General features: G+C 40.3%; 2 protein-coding genes across 4 annotated transcripts in view; both read left to right on the plus strand.

The window, feature by feature from the left end:
- The window catches only part of CCNT2 (cyclin T2), a 365293-nt gene that overhangs the window by 312188 nt on the left and 35321 nt on the right, over positions 1 to 17784 (plus strand). The window lies entirely within an intron of this gene.
- Positions 1 to 17784, plus strand: part of ACMSD (aminocarboxymuconate semialdehyde decarboxylase) — a 41349-nt gene that overhangs the window by 22007 nt on the left and 1558 nt on the right. For 2 of the 3 annotated variants that reach the window (XM_070731236.1, XM_070731255.1), the window contains exons 4-9: positions 2003 to 2052; positions 8766 to 9002; positions 9163 to 9256; positions 12704 to 12799; positions 13044 to 13216; positions 17079 to 17177. In XM_070731236.1, the coding sequence (XP_070587337.1) occupies positions 2003 to 2052; positions 8766 to 9002; positions 9163 to 9256; positions 12704 to 12799; positions 13044 to 13216; positions 17079 to 17177 (749 nt within the window). The remainder of the gene's footprint in view (positions 1 to 2002; positions 2053 to 8765; positions 9003 to 9162; positions 9257 to 12703; positions 12800 to 13043; positions 13217 to 17078; positions 17178 to 17784) is intronic. The other variant, XM_070731245.1, reaches the window with a different exon arrangement.

A 17784-nucleotide genomic window follows, 5' to 3' on the forward strand; every position in this document is an offset into this window, starting at 1 on the left:
GGAATCCAAAAAATTCAAAACTTTAAGATTAAAAAAAGAGGGACTGCCCAGTGGGGAGTGTTTTTTTCTCTGGATGCTGGCAGAGGTTTATTCCTTCTCCAAGCGCCCAGATAAAGAAAAATGCTCCATTCACTCTGGGCTGCCACAGACTCCTTAAGTGCTACAGCTGGCAGCCCAGAAAAGCCCAAGATGGCCGGGATTAAAGGGGAAACGGCAGGAAACTGGCCGGGCCTTCATGCCGCTCTCAAATTTCCTGGGAAATTTTTCTGGGCTCGGGTTCTTCAGTAGAAAATGGTTCTTAAGATGAGGCAAAAAAATCTTGAATACCCGGTTCTTATCTAGAAAAGTTCTTAAGTACTGTAGAGGCGTTCTTAAGTAGAGGTACCACTAAATAAATTATTTTAAATAATATGCTACTCAAAAAAAATAAAGGGAATACTCAAATAACACACCCCAGATCTGAATGAATGAAATATATTCTCATTGAATAATTTGTTCTGTATAAAATTGAATGTGCTGACAACAAAATGAAATTGATTGTCAATCAGTGTTGCTTCCTAAGTTTGATTTCACAAAAGTTTGATTTACTTGGAGTTACATTCTGTTGTTTAAGCTTTCCCTTTATTTTTTTGAGCAGTATATATTGCTTTCTCTATTTGTGTATAAAAGTTTGGGAGATGTATTATTTGAACGTTTTATGAATTTTAACAATTGGGAATGTTTTAGCATTGATGAATTGATTTATTTAGTAAACTAAGTGTGTTACCCCACTAAGGCTGTGATGGCAAACCGGTGGCACACGTGCCAGAGGGGGCTCGCAGAGCCCTCTCTGCTGGCACACATGCCCCAGGTCAGATTTTTGTTACGTTATTTCGCAAATTTCTGTTTCCCTGCAAACAATGAAACAGCAGCTCATGGAAAGAAAAAGATCTTACCTCTTGCCGTGCTGACAATATTGGGATGCCCTGCCTCCCGCCGACCAGACAGTTTTTGGGTCTCTGCTGCACATTACATGCATGTCTGTGCATGTGCGCTTTCACAAACTCATGCATCTTTCAGTTTTGGTATGCACGCTAATGCAGTTTGGACATTCGGTGTCTAAAAGGTTTGCCATCACTTTGCTAAGGTATCTGAATGTTTCTTTTCCCGTTAAATATTATCTTCTTTTCCTCAAACATTGTTCATATTGATAGTACTTCTTTAAAAATTACATTCAAAGTACACAACCCTTCTTGCATTTTATACCGGTTCATTTATTAAATCCCAGTTTAATTTAGATATTCCAAATGGTAATGCAATTGCACCCCTTTGGGTTAATTTGGGTTGATCAACATTTGATTAATTGTACTGTGACTATTCTATCCGTACTGTAATATTCTCTGCTTAGAGTTTTTGTAGGGTAGTAATTTTGTAGGGTAGTAATTGGATTAAATGATTGGATTAAATGATTCCTGGTTTTTATTTTGGAGCTATTATTTTGTCTTTAATAACAAGTATAATATGTATTCAGAGTCTTTTCTGAGGACTCTGAGACTCTTAAATACAATAGATGCTATCTGTACTTACTCTGTGAAGGATGGCATTTGGTTCTTTAGGGATCCGCCACCCTCCTCCAAAACTAACATTCAGTAGCATACTGCGAGTTTCACTTAACACTACCAAATTCTTTACTGCCCTAGAGAGACGGTTTTGGAGGGTCTACAGATTTCCACACACTCCCTTCAAAAATGTATGGATAAATATCAAAAGGAACCATTATTTTCTAAGCCCCGTTGGTCAAAGAGATTTTTGTAAGTTATACAATGATGGCCATCAGTTGTGGTAAACCAATAATAATTTAATGTCTACCACTGACAAGATGACTTTTGAAGCAATTCCTGTCACTCTGGGTAAAACTGTAACAAAAAGACGTATGTTGATTCAGCATTTTTTAGTCTCTCTCATTGCTATTGGATAAATCAGCTCAATATTTAAAATCACATATGCCTTTTCACTTCCATAGGAGTCTCCGTTCAGGTACTTTCGACAGTTCCTGTCATGTTTAGCTATTGGGTAAGTCATTGGCTTTTTAAACTATTTCCTCTGCAGTTGCAGCTCACTCTTCCAAATATCGATTTGATACTCCCCTCTCTCAAGTCTCTTCTGATACTTGAAAAGAAATACAATGCCCAATATCTTCAATAAGTGATAAAAATCCACTCCATGTTCTTGGAATACAGGTGGCAGCTTGGTAGAGCTCACGGTATGGAAGGGTGGAGGTTTTCATCTCATTCTCTTAATAGTCCTCACACACTGCCCTGTTTCTTGACCCTTGGAGTAGTGGCTTGTTACTACATACCTCTCATTTTTTAGGGGTGCTTTTCTGGCACCTTCCTTCTAACTCTGGCACATGAGAGAGAAAGGAGTACCTTACCCTGGCAATTACAGAGTAAAAGTGAAAAATAAATAATTGCTCTAAGGCCAACTCTTGGCCATACAGTGTCAAAGTATATAAGACTAGGGATCTTAGCCTTTCCTTCTTTAGAAATAAATTGGTTTCAGAGGACTGTGTAGAAAAAAAAATAGGCAAAGTTATACCAAAAAAACCCTTAGCTTTACATTATAGAATGCAACTTACCTATGCTGGGTAAGTTATGCGAAGTATTTTTTTCAGTCTAAAGATCTAACAATTGAAAATGAATGGAACATTAAAAAAAAACCAATGGAACATGTAAAAATAAAATTTGTACAAGATGCTGATTTGCTTCTAATAAGAGTATGCTGATTTCTCAGTACATTAATGTCATAGGTTTCCTATGGTCTAACTGACAGAACACAATACAGTGGAACCCCGACATAAGAGCTGCTCTACTTAAGAGCAACTCGAGATAAGAGCTGGGAGGGGAGAGATATTTTTGTTCTACTTACAAGCCCAAATTCGAGATACAAGCGCCAAGGAGCTGTCTCCTGAAGCCAAACGCTAACTTCCGCGTTCGGCTTCAGGAGACAGCTGCGAAGCGGCGCGCGTGTTTTAAAAGGTTGCAGCCGGCCTGGGGGGCTCGGGGGGGGTGCTTGCAGCTTTCTTTCTTGCTCTTTTTCTTTCTCTCTTTTACCTTCCCTTCCTCTATTTCTTCTTTTCTTTCTCCTTCCCACCTTCTTCCCTCCCTCCCTCCCTTCACTCATTCCTCTCTTACTCTCCCCTTTCATAAGTTTCCTTGCTTCCTTCCTCTGTTCCTGTCCCTTCCCCCTTTCTTTCTTTCTTTCTTTCTTTCTTGCTTTCTTGCTTTCTTTCTTGCTCTTTTTCTTTCTCTCTTTTACCTTCCCTTCCTCTATTTCTTCTTTTCTTTCTCCTTCCCACCTTCTTCCCTCCCTCCCTCCCTTCACTCATTCCTCTCTTACTCTCCCCTTTCATAAGTTTCCTTGCTTCCTTCCTCTGTTCCTGTCCCTTCCCTCTTTCCTTCCTTCCTTCCCACCCTCCGTCCATTCATTCACCCATTCCTCTCTTGATCGCTTAAAGCTGGTCCCTGGTGCAAAAAGGGTTGGGGACCTCTGTCCTACAGGATTGGGTGGCAGAGAAGTTGAACATATGTAAATTTAAAAGTTTAAGAAAGTTTACAAGTTAAGTGAAAGAAACTTCATTATTCATTTATATGTACATGTACATTTCTTCATTAAAAACATGTCTTTCTGCATAATTTAGACTAACTTTGTGAGTTTTTTGAGGGCTGGAACCAATTAAAATTATTTACATTAATTCCTATGGGGAAAAGTCGTTCGAGATAAGAGCTGCTCGACTTAAGAGCCCAGGTCCGGAACGAATTAAACTCGTATCTCGAGGTACCACTGTATTCTTAAATTATTATTCATTTTGAACTCTTTTTTTTGCCCGGGTGAACTTGGACTTTGCTGCTCAGACCATCCCAAAGATGGATCAGAATTAGGCATGTGCAAAGTTCTTCATTCCAGGGACAGAATGTTCTAAGCAACACTAGAACATTCTCTTCTTTTCCAAAGTATCATTTGCTTCATTTATTTCTGCAAATAAAAGCTTTGGAATAATAAATGATTCATAAAAAAGATGTTGAGACTCCAGAAAAGAGTGCAGAGAAGAGCAACAAAGATGATTTAGGGGACTGGGGGCTTAAACATATAAAGAAAGGTTGCTGGAACTGGATATATTTAGTCTGATGAAAAGAAAGACTGGGGTGACATGATAGGGGTTGCTACAAAGAAGAGGGAGTCAAGCTATTCTCCAAAGCACCTGAGGGTAGAACAAGAAGCAATGGGTGGAAACAAATCAAGGAGAGAAGCAACTTGGAACTAAGGAGAAATTTTCTGACAGTTAAAACAATTAATTGGTGGAACAGCTTGCCTACAGAAGTTGTGAATGCTCCAACACTTTTTAAAGTTTTTAAGAAGATGTTGGATAACTATTTATCTGAAGTGGTGTAGAGTTTCCTGTCTAAGCAGAGGGTTGGACTAGAAGACCTCCAAGGTCCCTTCCAACTCTCTTATTGTTGTTCTGTTCGGAATGAGAATAGTTTGCACACACAATTATTCAGAGGTATACCAACATCAATAGTATTAAGAATTGGTGAATAGTGTCCCAGTAGCAGGAGGCATAGGGTATCACTTATCAAGTATTGTTTATAGGGAGCCAGTTCTTATTGAAGTGAAACTGGAATAGTTCTATATAATTGGTTTGATTCAAGAAATCTTGCAATTGGGTCATCAGTATTATGTATTCCAAATACCTCCTCCAACAATACAATTTTGATATTGCCTGATACTTGTTTCCAGAAGAAAGCAATGACAAGCAAATTCTTTATTGTTCCAAAGAAATTGAATTCTTAAAGAGGAGATATTGGTACAATTTTCACAGGAGACTGCCATTGCCTAAAGTTTTAGGAAAATTCCTCCTCCCCAGTAATATTTCAACACCATGAAAAAATGTGTTCAAGCATGCAATTTTGATTTCACAGAAATTGAAAACAGATAACCTTCTTCTTCCTTCTCTAACATGATGAACACATCAAATGAATTAAAATCTTCCCACATTTAAATCCAGATAACAGTTAAAATTAATGTGTATTATTGCAACATAATAAAGTTGGAAATTACAGCTTCCCATACATTTAAGTGTTATGGCACCAATTCTACACTTATTTACTCTTTAATTACTGTAGCTTCAGTCCTTAAGAGTGTTCAAGTGTGTATAGTGTTCACGTATTAGTGCCGGGAGAACTAAAACCATTGCAGAATTATAACTAGGACTGTAATCCCTTATGTAAATTCTGATCTTCCACTGTGCAATAGCTTGAACAGATATTGTTCTTCCAACAGGATTTTGTGTTAGAAATGTGTTTGCCAAAACAATTGAGTAAATAGTGCTTCCATATTTCGTTTTCATGTTTTAGCTATTCAAAAGAGTATTTATCAACAATCTTCTTTTGAAAGTTCCAAAGATGGAAGTGTTCAGGCATATTATCCAGGGGTGGGACTCAGCCAGATTGGGCCGGTTCACGTGAACCAGATACTAATTTTACATCTGATTCGCTGAACCTGTAGTTGCAAGGACTGGTTGGCCCTGCCATTCCTTCTCCAACACTCCCAGGAGTCTTCTCATGACCCATTTTGGATGCCAGGAAGGTGCAGGGCCCATGCAAAGGTTGTGAGAAGTGAAAAGCAGGCCTCCCAGAAGTTCAAGAAGTCCAGAAACAAGCCAATTTCCAACCTCTGAACAAGCCAATTTCCAGCCTCTGAAGGGCATCTGGAGTCTGGGAGAGATGTTTTCACTCTTCTGGAGGCTCGAGGAAAGCCTCTGGAGCCTGAGGAGAGTGAAAAATGGACTTCCCTGAAGTTCCAGAAGTCCAGAAATGGGCCCCTTTCTGGCCTCTGGTGTCCCTCCGAAGCCCAGGGAAGGCCGTTTTCACCCTCCCAGAGGCTTTAGCATCCAAAGCCTGGGGAGGGTGAAAATGCCCCCCTTGCCGTTGTGGTTCAAGAGGGTGAGTAGGCCATGCCCACCATGGCCATGCCCACCCAGCAACTGGGTAGAGAACTGGTTGCTAAAAAATTTAAATCCCACCCCTGATATTATCCCAGATTTATCTGCCACATTTGAATCAACTAATGAGAACCAATCATGATTTTAGCAGAGATTCTTCAGGATTAAAGGTTTTTTTTTAAAATCTCTGTCCCCCTCTCTTTCCACCTGCTGGAGATATCTCTAACCCTTCAGTCACTCTGAGGTTGGCTAAACAGTATGTAAATTATATTTTGGTTTGGATCAAAATATGCTACATGTTTGGCGATGGGGTGCATGTATGTGTCTATGAGAGGAAAATGTCATGGAGAAAGCATAGAAAACAAGAGAAGGTGACTACTTCACCTTCAACAACAACACAAGAGCATGTAACAGATACAAACAAAATGTAAATCGCTTCTAAGTAGATTGCAGAAAATACGATTTCAGCAATAGAATGGTCAAGGCCTAGAATTCACTACCCGACTCTGTTGTTTCTTCCCCTAACCCCAAAATCTTCAACCTTACATTATCTATAGTGGACTTCTTCCCTTTTCTAAGGGGCATGCATAAGCACACCATTGTGCCTACCGTCCCTGTCCTGTCATTTTATCTTTTCTATCACTACTTTCCTACTTACGTTATGTTACTACAAACTATAATTCTATACTTGTTTGACAAAGAAAGAAAGAAAGAAAGAAAGAAAGAAAGAAAGAAAGAAAGAGTAATTGTTGTCTTAACCAATGAGCACACTTTAAGTTGTTTTTTTTAATCTCATAGCAGGCCCCCTGCCAATTTCTCAGGAAGCTCTTCACTAAGAAACATTCCTGCTGATGGAGGTTACCATGCCAACAGTGTTCAGTTAACAACATCAATTGCAGCACACAATTCCTCTTGACTTCTAAAGCATCTACTCCACTTCTGTTCCTAAAGCCCAAGCAATAAGTTAAAAATTCCAACAGAAAAAATGGTTAGCATGTGGAGGTGATTGTTCGAGTAGGGATTCTTTACAACAGGGGTATCAAATTCAAGGCCCGTGGGCCGGATCTGCTCCACAGGGTGTTTAGATCTGACCCACAGGACTGCCCTGACAGACCGACTCACAGTGCCTCTCCCAATGAAAATAGAGTTTGGGAGGGCTACATACAGCCCTCCCAGGCTCCGTTTTTGGTGGGGAAGGCCTCCTGCAACCCTCTGCCAGATATAATGGAGCTCAGGGGACTGCACTCTCCCTCTCTCTCTCTCTCTCTCCCTGTCTTTCTCTTGTGTGTCTATCTCTCCCCCCCATCTCTCTGTCTGTCTCTCCCCCCCTCTCTCTTTCTATCTTTTGGAGGCGGGGAAGGTGAAAAATGGGCCCTTTTTCACCTCCCCAACCCGCAAAGCATTCTGTGAAAATGGCTTATTTTTTGGCCTCCTGGGGCATCTGTAAGCTCCCGTTTTCACCTCCCCTGCCTCCCAAAGCATTCTGCAAGCTGAAAATGGTCCATATTTTGGCCTCCTTGGGCATCTGGGTGCCCTCTTTCTCCCTGCCTCCCAAAGCATTTTGCAGGTCAAAAATGTCCAGTGGACCTTTCTGCATTTACCTGGGAGTCAAAATTGGGCACATGGTGACTTCTGGAAAGAGTGGGAAGCAGGGGTGGGTTCTAATTTATCTTGCCACCAGTTCACTTCCTCCTGTGCCGCGTGAGCACATGTGCATTGTATGCCACATAGCCATGGGCCCATATGTAGTACCAACAACCTGGCTTTTGCACATGTGCGGAAGCAAAAAGAGCTTCTGCAGGTGCTCAGAAGCCAAAAAAAGAAAATGGTGGCACCTATGGCGCTGCAAGAGATGATTCGGAGTTGTGGCCGGCTGGCGATCGTTCCCAGTTCACTGAATGGGGGGAAATTCCAGCTACCGGTTTTATAGAACTGGTCCGAACTGGGAGCAACCCACCTCTGGTGAGGATGGGTGAGGATAGAGGAAGGTTTGGTAGGGAAGGTTTGCCTATTTGCCAATGACTCTTAAGTGTGCAATAGGGTTGATATTCCTGGAGGCGTCTGTAATATGGTAAATGATTTAGCTTTACTAGATAAATGGTCAAAGCAGTGGAAACTGCAGTTTAATGTTTCCAAATGTAAAATAATGCACTTGGGGAAAAGGAATCCTCAATCTGAGTATTGTATTGGCAGTTCTGTGTTAGCAAAAACTTCAGAAGAAAAGGATTTAGGGGTAGTGATTTCTGACAGTCTCAAAATGGGTGAACAGTGCAGTCAGGCGGTAGGGAAAGCAAGTAGGATGCTTGGCTGCATAGCTAGAGGTATAACAAGCAGGAAGAGGGAGATTATGATCCCGCTATATAGACTGCAGACTAGATGGACCATGAGGTCTTTTTCTGCCGTCAGACTTCTATGTTTCTATGGGTGGGATCAGCCAGAAGTGGTATTTGCCGACTCTCCAAACCAGTCAAAATTTCTGCTACCAGTCTGCCAGAACCGGTCTGAACCTGCTGAATACCACGTCTACATGTCCATGAAGATGCTGCTGCAGTTGCATAAACAATATATGAGTCACGTTTTCGGTGTCATCGTAATTTCACTTTAAAAAATTGTTGTAAGTTGAGGACTACCTCTACATGGGTTAATTGTTGCATCAAGTAAATATATTTTGGCCTCTGGTTCAATATTGTTTTCCAAAACTCTTTCTACTTAAGGTTCAGCCAATCCTTTTAACCTGAAAATGATGTTTTAATTACTCAATTCTCCAATCGTTTGTTTCCAGGCTAAATCACAGGATACTCTAGACTTGTGTCAGTTGTTAAACAACGACTTAGCTGCTACAGTAAAGAGGCACCCAAAAAGATTTGTTGGACTCGGCACTCTCCCCATGCAAGCTCCAGATCTGGCCGTGAAGGAAATGCACCGCTGTGTGAAGGAACTTGGATTCCCAGGGGTGCAGATAGGATCCCATATCAACAACTGGGAATTGAGTGCTCCAGAACTTGCTCCCATTTATGCCGTAAGTAAACGTGTTCTGTCTCTCCTGCCCCCACAAGTCCTGTAATGAGAAGAGTTTATTGTTTTTTCCCCTATCTAAAAGCTTTAGCTTAATGGCCTGAGATACCATCCCTGTTGTCCTCTATTTAATAATCTTTTAAATTCTCTCTCGGCGATTTAAGGCTGCTGAACAATTAAACTGCTGCCTCTTTGTGCATCCTTGGGACATGCAGACAGATGGAAGGATGTCAAAATACTGGCTTCCCTGGCTTGTAGGTCAGTAATTACTGTGCAGAATTGGCATTCTCTGTGACAATCATTGGTTTGATTTATTGGTTTGATTTTTGCAATCAAGAGACTTTTTTTAAAATCACTTATGCACATGGGAGGATTGGAAATATACAAGGAAGTTTTCGGACAGCCTCATTAAAGTAGGCACAGGAATTACATTTATGACGAGGAACTATTTACAGATAGTCCTCGACTTACAATCACAACTGAGCATAAAATTTCAACTAAGTGAAACACTTGAATTTTGTCCCCTTTTACATTTTTCTTGCCACTGTTTTTTAAGTGAATCCATGCAGTTATTTGTTAAATTAGTAAAACAGTTGTAAAATGAAACTGGCTTTCTCATTGAATTTGCTTGCCGTAAAATTACAAACGGGAATCACATGATCCCAAGATACTGCAAATATCATAAATACAGTGGAACCCCGACATAAGAGCTGCTCGACTTAAGAGCTACTCGAGATAAGAGCTGGGAGAGGAGAGACATTTTTTTATTTTATTTTATTTATTACTTGGATTTGTATGCCGCCCCTCTCCGCGATACGAGCCGAGAAGAGCCGGGCTGGCTTACTTTCCTTCCTTCCCGCGCTGATGCAGAGCCACTCGAACAAAGCGTCGCGCCCCTCTGATGCTTTCGGCGGCTTCCGAAGCGACGCTGGGCTCTTTTGCCGCCAAAAGCGTCAGGGGGGCGTGACGCTTTGTTCGAGTGGCTCTGCATCAGCGCGGGAAGGAAGGAAAGTAAGCCAGCCCGGCTCTTCTCGGCTCGTATCCCAGCACTTGGTGAGTGGAGAGGCGGTCGCCTCCCCTGCCGCCCCACTCTGGGGGTCCTTGGCTTCTGCTGGGGGTGGGGGGATCCGAATGCTGTTTTGAATTTCACATTCCGAGTGGCCCAAACGCCAAAGGCGAACTTCCGCACCTCAGGAGTTAGCTCGCAAACGGCGCGGCTGTTTTAAAACATCGCTGCCGGCCTGGGGGGGGAGAGGGAAAGGGGGGAGAGGGGGGAGAGAAAGAGAGAGGGAGAGAGAGAAAGAGAGAGGGAAAGGGGGGGAGAGGGGGGAGAGAAAGAGAGAGGGAGAGAAAGAGAGTGAGAGATGCTCAGTGAGCCTTTCTTTGAAGTTGCCTTTCTTTCTTTCTTTCTTTCTTTCTTTCTCTCTTTCTTTTTCTCTCTTGCTCTCTTGCTCTTTCATTATTTTTTCTTTCTCTTTCTTTCTTTCTTTCTTTCTCTTGCTTTCTTTCTTTCTCTTGCTTTCTCTCCTTCCTTCCCTCCTTCCATTTCTTTCATTCTCCCTCTCTATTTTTATTTCTTTCATTTTCTTTCTTTCTCTCTTGCTTGCTTTCTTTCTTGCTCTTTTTCTTTCTCTCTTTTACCTTCCCTTCCTCTATTTCTTGCTTTCCTTTTCCTTCCTCCCTTCTTTCCTCCCTCTACAGGATTGGGTGGCAGTGAAGTTACTCTCCCCTTTCATAAGTTTCCTTGCTTCCTTCCTCTGTTCCTGTCCCTTCACCCTTTCTTTCTTTCTTCCTTCCTTTCTTTCTTTCCTTCCTTCCTTTCCTCCCTCCATTTCTTGCTTTCCTTTTCCTTCCTCCCTTCTTTCCTCCCTCTACAGGATTGGGTGGCAGTGAAGTTGAATAAATAACTACAGTTTAATGAATAAAAATAAAAGTTTGCCATGTTGATTGTTTTGGGTAAAAAGAGGAAGGGAAGGAAAGCTCTCAGCTTATCATCTTATTAATAAGTAAAGTTACATTTATTCTTGCAATGTCTTTTTGCATAATTTAGACTAACTTTGTGAGTTTTTTGAGGGCTGGAACCAATTAAAATTATTTACATTAATTCCTATGGGGAAAAGTCGTTCGAGATAAGAGCTGCTCGACTTAAGAGCGCAGGTCCGGAACGAATTAAACTCGTATCTCGAGGTACCACTGTATGAGCCAGTCGCCAAGCATCTGAATTTTGATCACGTGACCGTGGGAATGAGTAGTGGTTGTAAGTGTGAAAAACTGTCATAAGTCACTGTTTTCCTGGGCCATTGTAACTTCAAATGACCACTAAATGAAAGGTGGTAACTCAATAACTGGCTGTATTTCTATTTATTGTAAAGGACCCCCAAAACTTTACAGGTCATCGGCAAGCATGACCAATGCCATCCTCATACGAAACCCTATCCGAAAACCTAACAAAAATGAGTCCAAATAATCCACTTCTCCAGACTTCTCCAAATTTGATGCCTAAGCATATTCTCTATCACAGTGATGGCGAATCTATGCCACATGTGCCACAGGTGGCACACGGAGCCATATTTGCTGGCATGCAAGCCATTGCCCTAGCTCAGCTCGAGTACACATGTGCAGCCCAGCCAGCTGATTTTCGGCTTGCACAGAGGCTGCAGGAGAGTATTTTCAGCTTCCAGAGGGCATCTGGGGCGATGGGGGAAGGCATTTTTCCCTTCCCCAGGCTCCAGGAAAGCTTACCCAGCCTACCAGAAGTTGAAAAACAATCCATTTCTGGCTTCCAGAGGGCCTCTGGGGTGGCAGGGGAGGCCATTGAATTATGGGTATGGGCATTCGCATATATGCGATATTGTGCACTCACGTGCTGTCAGCACCTGATGAAAAAAAGATTCGCCATCACTGCTGTACCACCTTGCCTACAAAGGGAAGTTCCCTGGTTGTCATGGAGACCATGAGTTCTGGAATCATTCTGGACTCCATGGCATGGAATCTCAATCATCAATTCAGTGTCAGAATCCAGCAGCTCAGGCAGAGGTGGTGGTGTGTAGAAGGCAAAGCGTATAACAGCAGTGCTTCTATCTGAAAGGTCCCTGGTGCTCTCTGAGCTTGGTTGTTTTCTTATAGACGTTTCATTACCCGACCAGGTAACAATATCAGTACTAGAACAAAGAAAGAATAAATATACAAGATTCTTTCGTAGCACCTACATTATGTTCTCCAATAGTATGGCTAGCCAACATATTAATGATAATCCAGTACTGGTTATACTAAATACCAGTAGATCAAACAAGCAACATGCCCTCTTCCTTAGAGTCAATATACTTTTTGTAATATTTTACTTAAAGCTACATGGGACTCAGTATCTCTCATATCACAGTGTGAATATTATATCCCACTATGCTTTTCCAAGGAAGCTACTACCACTCTCTGTCCTTTAGGACTCCAATAAATGACATAAAGTTTCTCATGGATTGGGTTTGTGAACTTTTAGGGCTGAAATCCATTGGTGCCAGCAATTGTACAGCTTATCTCTGCAGTAGTGCTAGGCTGAGTCCCCAGAATTGAGAGTTGTTGGGTTTTTTTGCTCCTGCTCTTCTTCCTATTCCTTGGTTGAAGATCTGTCCAAGAACGTTGTAAGAATTTTCTGGTACGATACCATCATATGAGTAGCAATCATTCAATCCTGAATATTCTTATTACTAGGCATGCCCACGGAAACAACTATTGCCATTTGCTCCATGATTATGGGAGGAACTTTTGAGCGCTTCCCCAATCTGAGAGTTTGCTTTGCCCATGGAGGTAAGTATCAGAGCCAAGGTAGTATTGTGATTACACTATTGGCGTAGAACTGCAGAATCTCTCAGCCATGATAACTCAGTTGACGGTCAGTCCTATTTTTGAACCCAACTCGCCACCTGCTATTGTTGTTGAAGGGACAATCATGAAAGAAAGAGTAATATGCCAGCCGGTACTCCTGCAGAGAAAGGTAGAATATAAAGGAATGCATAAAATATGTAAATTAACATTTAAAAAATATTTCTAGGTGGCTCCTTTCCTTACACAGTGGGACGTATCTCCCATGGATTCACAGTGAGACCTGACTTGTGTGCAATCCATAACAACACTGATCCAAGACAATACCTTGGTTCATTCTACACAGATTCACTGGTTCATGATGAACAAGCACTGAAGCTGCTGGTAAACGTAATAGGAAAGGTGAGTGAGAATCTCTTTTTTTAAAAAAAATATTTTTTTATTACAAGAAAACATTCACACCACATAAAACAATGTGCTCACCACCAGACAGCATTCATACCCCTCCACCAAAATGGGGACATATTTTCTATATACCACTTTAACTCAAGAGCAATATATCTTTTTACATATTATAAAGTAATTCTAATTTTTTCTTTATAGCTTGCTCTCGAATTCTACTGACCACATATCCTCTTACCTTGTCCCATCATCCCATCAGTTCCCGCAACTCAGTTTCATTGGCTGAATTCATCCTCTTATTCATGATCTCAAACTGAATATGATCCACCATGTGCCAATACCAATTTTGTATTGTCCATTTTGTCACATCCTTCGAATCTAGGATTATTACCACCTGAGCACTTTCTATCACTGCTTCTTTTATTTCTCTAAATTCTCCCATCTCGTTCCTTTTGGCTAGTACCGCCATTTCCTTTGTAATTGTCCAACGTATGTTTAACATCCTATTGATGTCCTCTTGCACTTCTTTCCAAAAGTTCTGGCTACAGGCATAGTTCCCTCTAAGCTGAGCAGTGAGCAATCGCTCACTTAAAAATCATCATCAACTCAGAGTTTTCCAAACCTGCCCAGAAGCCGAGAGGGAAAGAGTGAGAGGGAAGGAGAGAGGGAGGAAGAGAGGAAGAGAGAGAAACAGATAGAAAAAAGAGAGGAAGAAAAAGAGAAAGAGAAAGAAAAAAAATGGGAGTAAGGAAGAGAGAAAGAAAATCAAAATCTAGTTTGAAACTAGCTCAACTATTTAAGTGGCATTTTGATATTGATAGAGTTGCCCTATTATGAGCTCACTGTTATAGACACACAGTACAGTATTTTATTTTGAAATTCTCTGAGGCAAAACAGGGTGGGTTTTTTATTTGTTTGTTTATTTGTTTATTTATTTATTATTTCTGTGCCGCCCAGTCCCGAAGGGACTGCCGCTCAGACACTATACTTTTCCGCCCACCACAAAAAAAAAATTAGAGGGAACACTGGCTACAGGACATTCCCAAATCATATGCATAAATACCCCTTTAACTTGATACCCGTGCCAACAAGTGTTCTTAACATTCTGTTGAAAGTATGCAAGCTGAGCGGGTGTATAATTCCACATGTAATATTTTCCTTCTCATTTCCTTAACCCTTGTATTCTTAATTTTCCTTATATTCTCCACTATGCTCTTCATCTTTTGCACATCTACTTGTAATTCACTCTGCCACCATTTCGTCAATCCTTGGGTCACATACCCATCTACTGCACTAACATCTTATATATATTACTTGCTTGCGCCTTGGTACCATCACTTTTTTCTCTAAGTAAGAATCTCTACTACAAGATACTGTTCATCCCTAGACGGTAAATACTATTCCACAAAAGAAGTCTTTGAGACTGAAAGCCAAATGAGACATCATTCCATTTGTTCAATTAGCAACAGCATGAACATTTTCTTTAAATTTAAAGAAAATTTAAAGTGGCATCTCTGATAGACTGACATCCTGGCAGAGGTACAAACCTTTAGCATTGTTTTACAATATCATCTCTTGATCAGACACAGAGAGAGAGAGAGAGACAGAGACAGAGAGGGAGAGACTAGACTGAATTAGGTAGCTCTATTTTGGCTTAAAGGGCTTAGATTGGAGCATTTATTTTAGAACCCTGTGGTGACACCTACTGGAAATAATATGTAACATATTATTACTCTTTCTTTGCATCTCTAATTGTAAGAAGCAGTGTTTTTCAACCAGTGTGCCGCGGCACACTAGTGTGCCATGAGACATGGTCAGGTGTGCCGCGAAGCTCAGAGAGAGAAAGAAAACAAGGGAGAGAGAAAGAAAGAAAGGAAGAGAGAGAAAGAAAGAAAGAGAGAGAAAGAAAGAAAGAAAGAGAGAGAGAGAGAGAGAGAGAAAGAAAGAAAGAGATAAAGAGAACAAGAGAAAGAAAGAGAGAGAGGGAGGGAAGGTGGGAGAGAGAAAGACATAGAGGGAGGTTGGGAGGGAGAAAGAGAGCAAAAAAGAGAGGAAGGAAGGAAGAGAGAAAGAGGGATGGAGAGAGAGAGAAAAAAGAAGGGAGAGAAATAGGGAGGGAGAGAGAAATAGAGTGGAAGGGAGGAAGAGAGAGAAAAAAATTTTGTCCAAACTTTTTTTAGGCCCCCCCCCCCCAACTCAATGTGCCCTAGGATTTTGTAAATGTAAAAAATGTGCCATGGCTCAAAAATGGTTTTGTTTTTTGCTTTTTTTACTTCACAGTTCAATAAATTGGGCTTCATTTCCAAAATATGAAAGCCACTTTTTTTTTCTATTTTAGTCTATATGTCCAGGAAGTATCTTTCTCCCAGTTGTTCAATATACTGTAGTCTATGCTTAAAAGGCATGCTTTATTCTCAGAAAACACTCTATGGTGGAATAGGATGAGAAGAAACACAGGGATTATGGAGGGAAGCATAAGTTCATTACTGATTTATTTATTACTCATATTTCCTTTGGTGCAAGACATACTTTTATAAATGAACAAGATTCCTATTGTAGATGGAAGCATAGCTACCAAAGCTATTTGTAGCTGTTAATAAGTGGCTAACTAAAAATATATGAAAGGTTAAATTGATTGTCTTCGATTGATAGTTTACAAAATTTTCCTTTTTTTCCCATCCTGTGATACAGATATTGACTAAAATGCTCCAAAGGCAAACTACACTGCTCAAAAAAATAAAGGGAACACTTAAACAACACAATATAACTCCAAGTAAATCAAATTTCTGTGAAGTCACTCTCCACTAGGAAGCAAAACTGACAATCAATTTCACATGCTGTTGTGCACATTCAACTTTGAACAGAACAAAGTATTCAATGAGAATATTTCATTCATTCAGATCTAGGATGTGTTATTTGAGTGTTTGCTTTATTTTTTTGAGCAGTACAGGTATATATTTTTTCCAATATTAGAATTAATTTAATGCAATTTCACTCAGGGTTCTTTGGGGTTTAAAATCAGTGATTGAAAACTTACTCCGTGTTTACATCTTACTCCATGTTTACATGTGTTGTTTGTGTGGTGCACCGTGTAAAAAAACATGGTGGGCTACAGTCATATGTTTATAGTCACAATGTTGCACATTGTCTCTTCTCCTGCATAAGCCTTTGGTTCAAATACTTTATGAATATTGTTCATCAGCTATATGCTGTCTTTCAAAAACAGATTCTATATTTTATTCTAAATTATCATCTTCATTATAATCTTTTAGTAAATAAAAGCGAGAAATTCTTGCATATTGAAATTATTATTATTATTATTATTATTATTATTATTATTATTATTATTATTATTTAGATTTGTATGCCTCCCCTCTCCGTACATAAAGTACATACTTTTATCTATACATAGCCACGGTGATGCAGTGGTTAGAATGCAGCACTGAAGGCTATTTCTGCTGACTGACTGCTGACTTCAATTTGCCAATCTGAATCTCTCACCGGGCTGAAGGTTGACTCAGCCTTCCATCTTTCTGTGTTTGGTAAAATGAGACTCAGATTGTTGGAGGCAATACGCTGACTCTGTAAACCGCTTAGAGAGCGCTGTAAAGCAGTATGAAGTGATATATAAGTTTGCTATTGCAATGAAAAACAATATAATATCCTTCTCATCTTTCCTGTTACTATCTCCTATTGATATCTTATTATTATTTAATTTTATTGTTGTATATACACTGAGAGCTTGTGCACGGGAGACAAATTCCTTGTGTGTCCAATCACACTTGGCCATTAAAGAATATCATTCCACAAACATCTATTAAAATGTCAACAGGTCAATCAATCTATTTGTTTCTATTTTCAGGAGAAAGTGATGTTGGGAACAGATTATCCATTTCCACTTGGGGAACATGAACCTGGAAAATTGATTGAATCTATGGATGACTTTGATGAGCAATTAAAAGTATGTTATCAGATTTTGAGTCTATGCTTTAATGTTTAATGTGGCTGTCAGTAGTGTAGTTTGTAATTCATTGGCCTTGGTGGGAAGCGTATATGGCATATCTTATTAGTTATGGTGAATATATAAGCTTTTAGTCAGACAGACTTCTTTTTAAGGAAAAAAGTAGATTAAAAATAATGTAAATAAAAATTTATGAGAAAATTCGCAAAAATTTACAATGGGGACAGTTGTTTTAAAATTTGCTTGATTCCTAGTGACTGCATAGATTTCATAATTTTTCTTAGCTTCTTGTTTAGAGGTAGTTTCCCACTGCTTTCTCTCAAGGTTAAAAGGAAATAACTAGCCCAGAGGTGTCAAACTCGAGGCCTGTGGGCTGAAGAACCGTTGTACCTACACAGGAGGTGTACATGGGGGCAGGCAAGGGGCGGTGCCTAGTTAATATGTTAATTTAAACTCAGTCTCTACCAATAGGACTAGAGAATTACCCATGTTAGACTCTCCTTCCAGATGCAGTGGAGAATGCATAAGGTGCTGACCATGCCCATCCCTGGATTCAAGTTTCACCATTCCTGCTTCAGCACTTTAACTAATGGATCAAACTGGTTTC

Source organism: Erythrolamprus reginae, chromosome 1 (assembly GCF_031021105.1).
Source record: "Erythrolamprus reginae isolate rEryReg1 chromosome 1, rEryReg1.hap1, whole genome shotgun sequence".
In the NCBI taxonomy this organism is placed as follows: domain Eukaryota; kingdom Metazoa; phylum Chordata; class Lepidosauria; order Squamata; family Dipsadidae; genus Erythrolamprus; species Erythrolamprus reginae.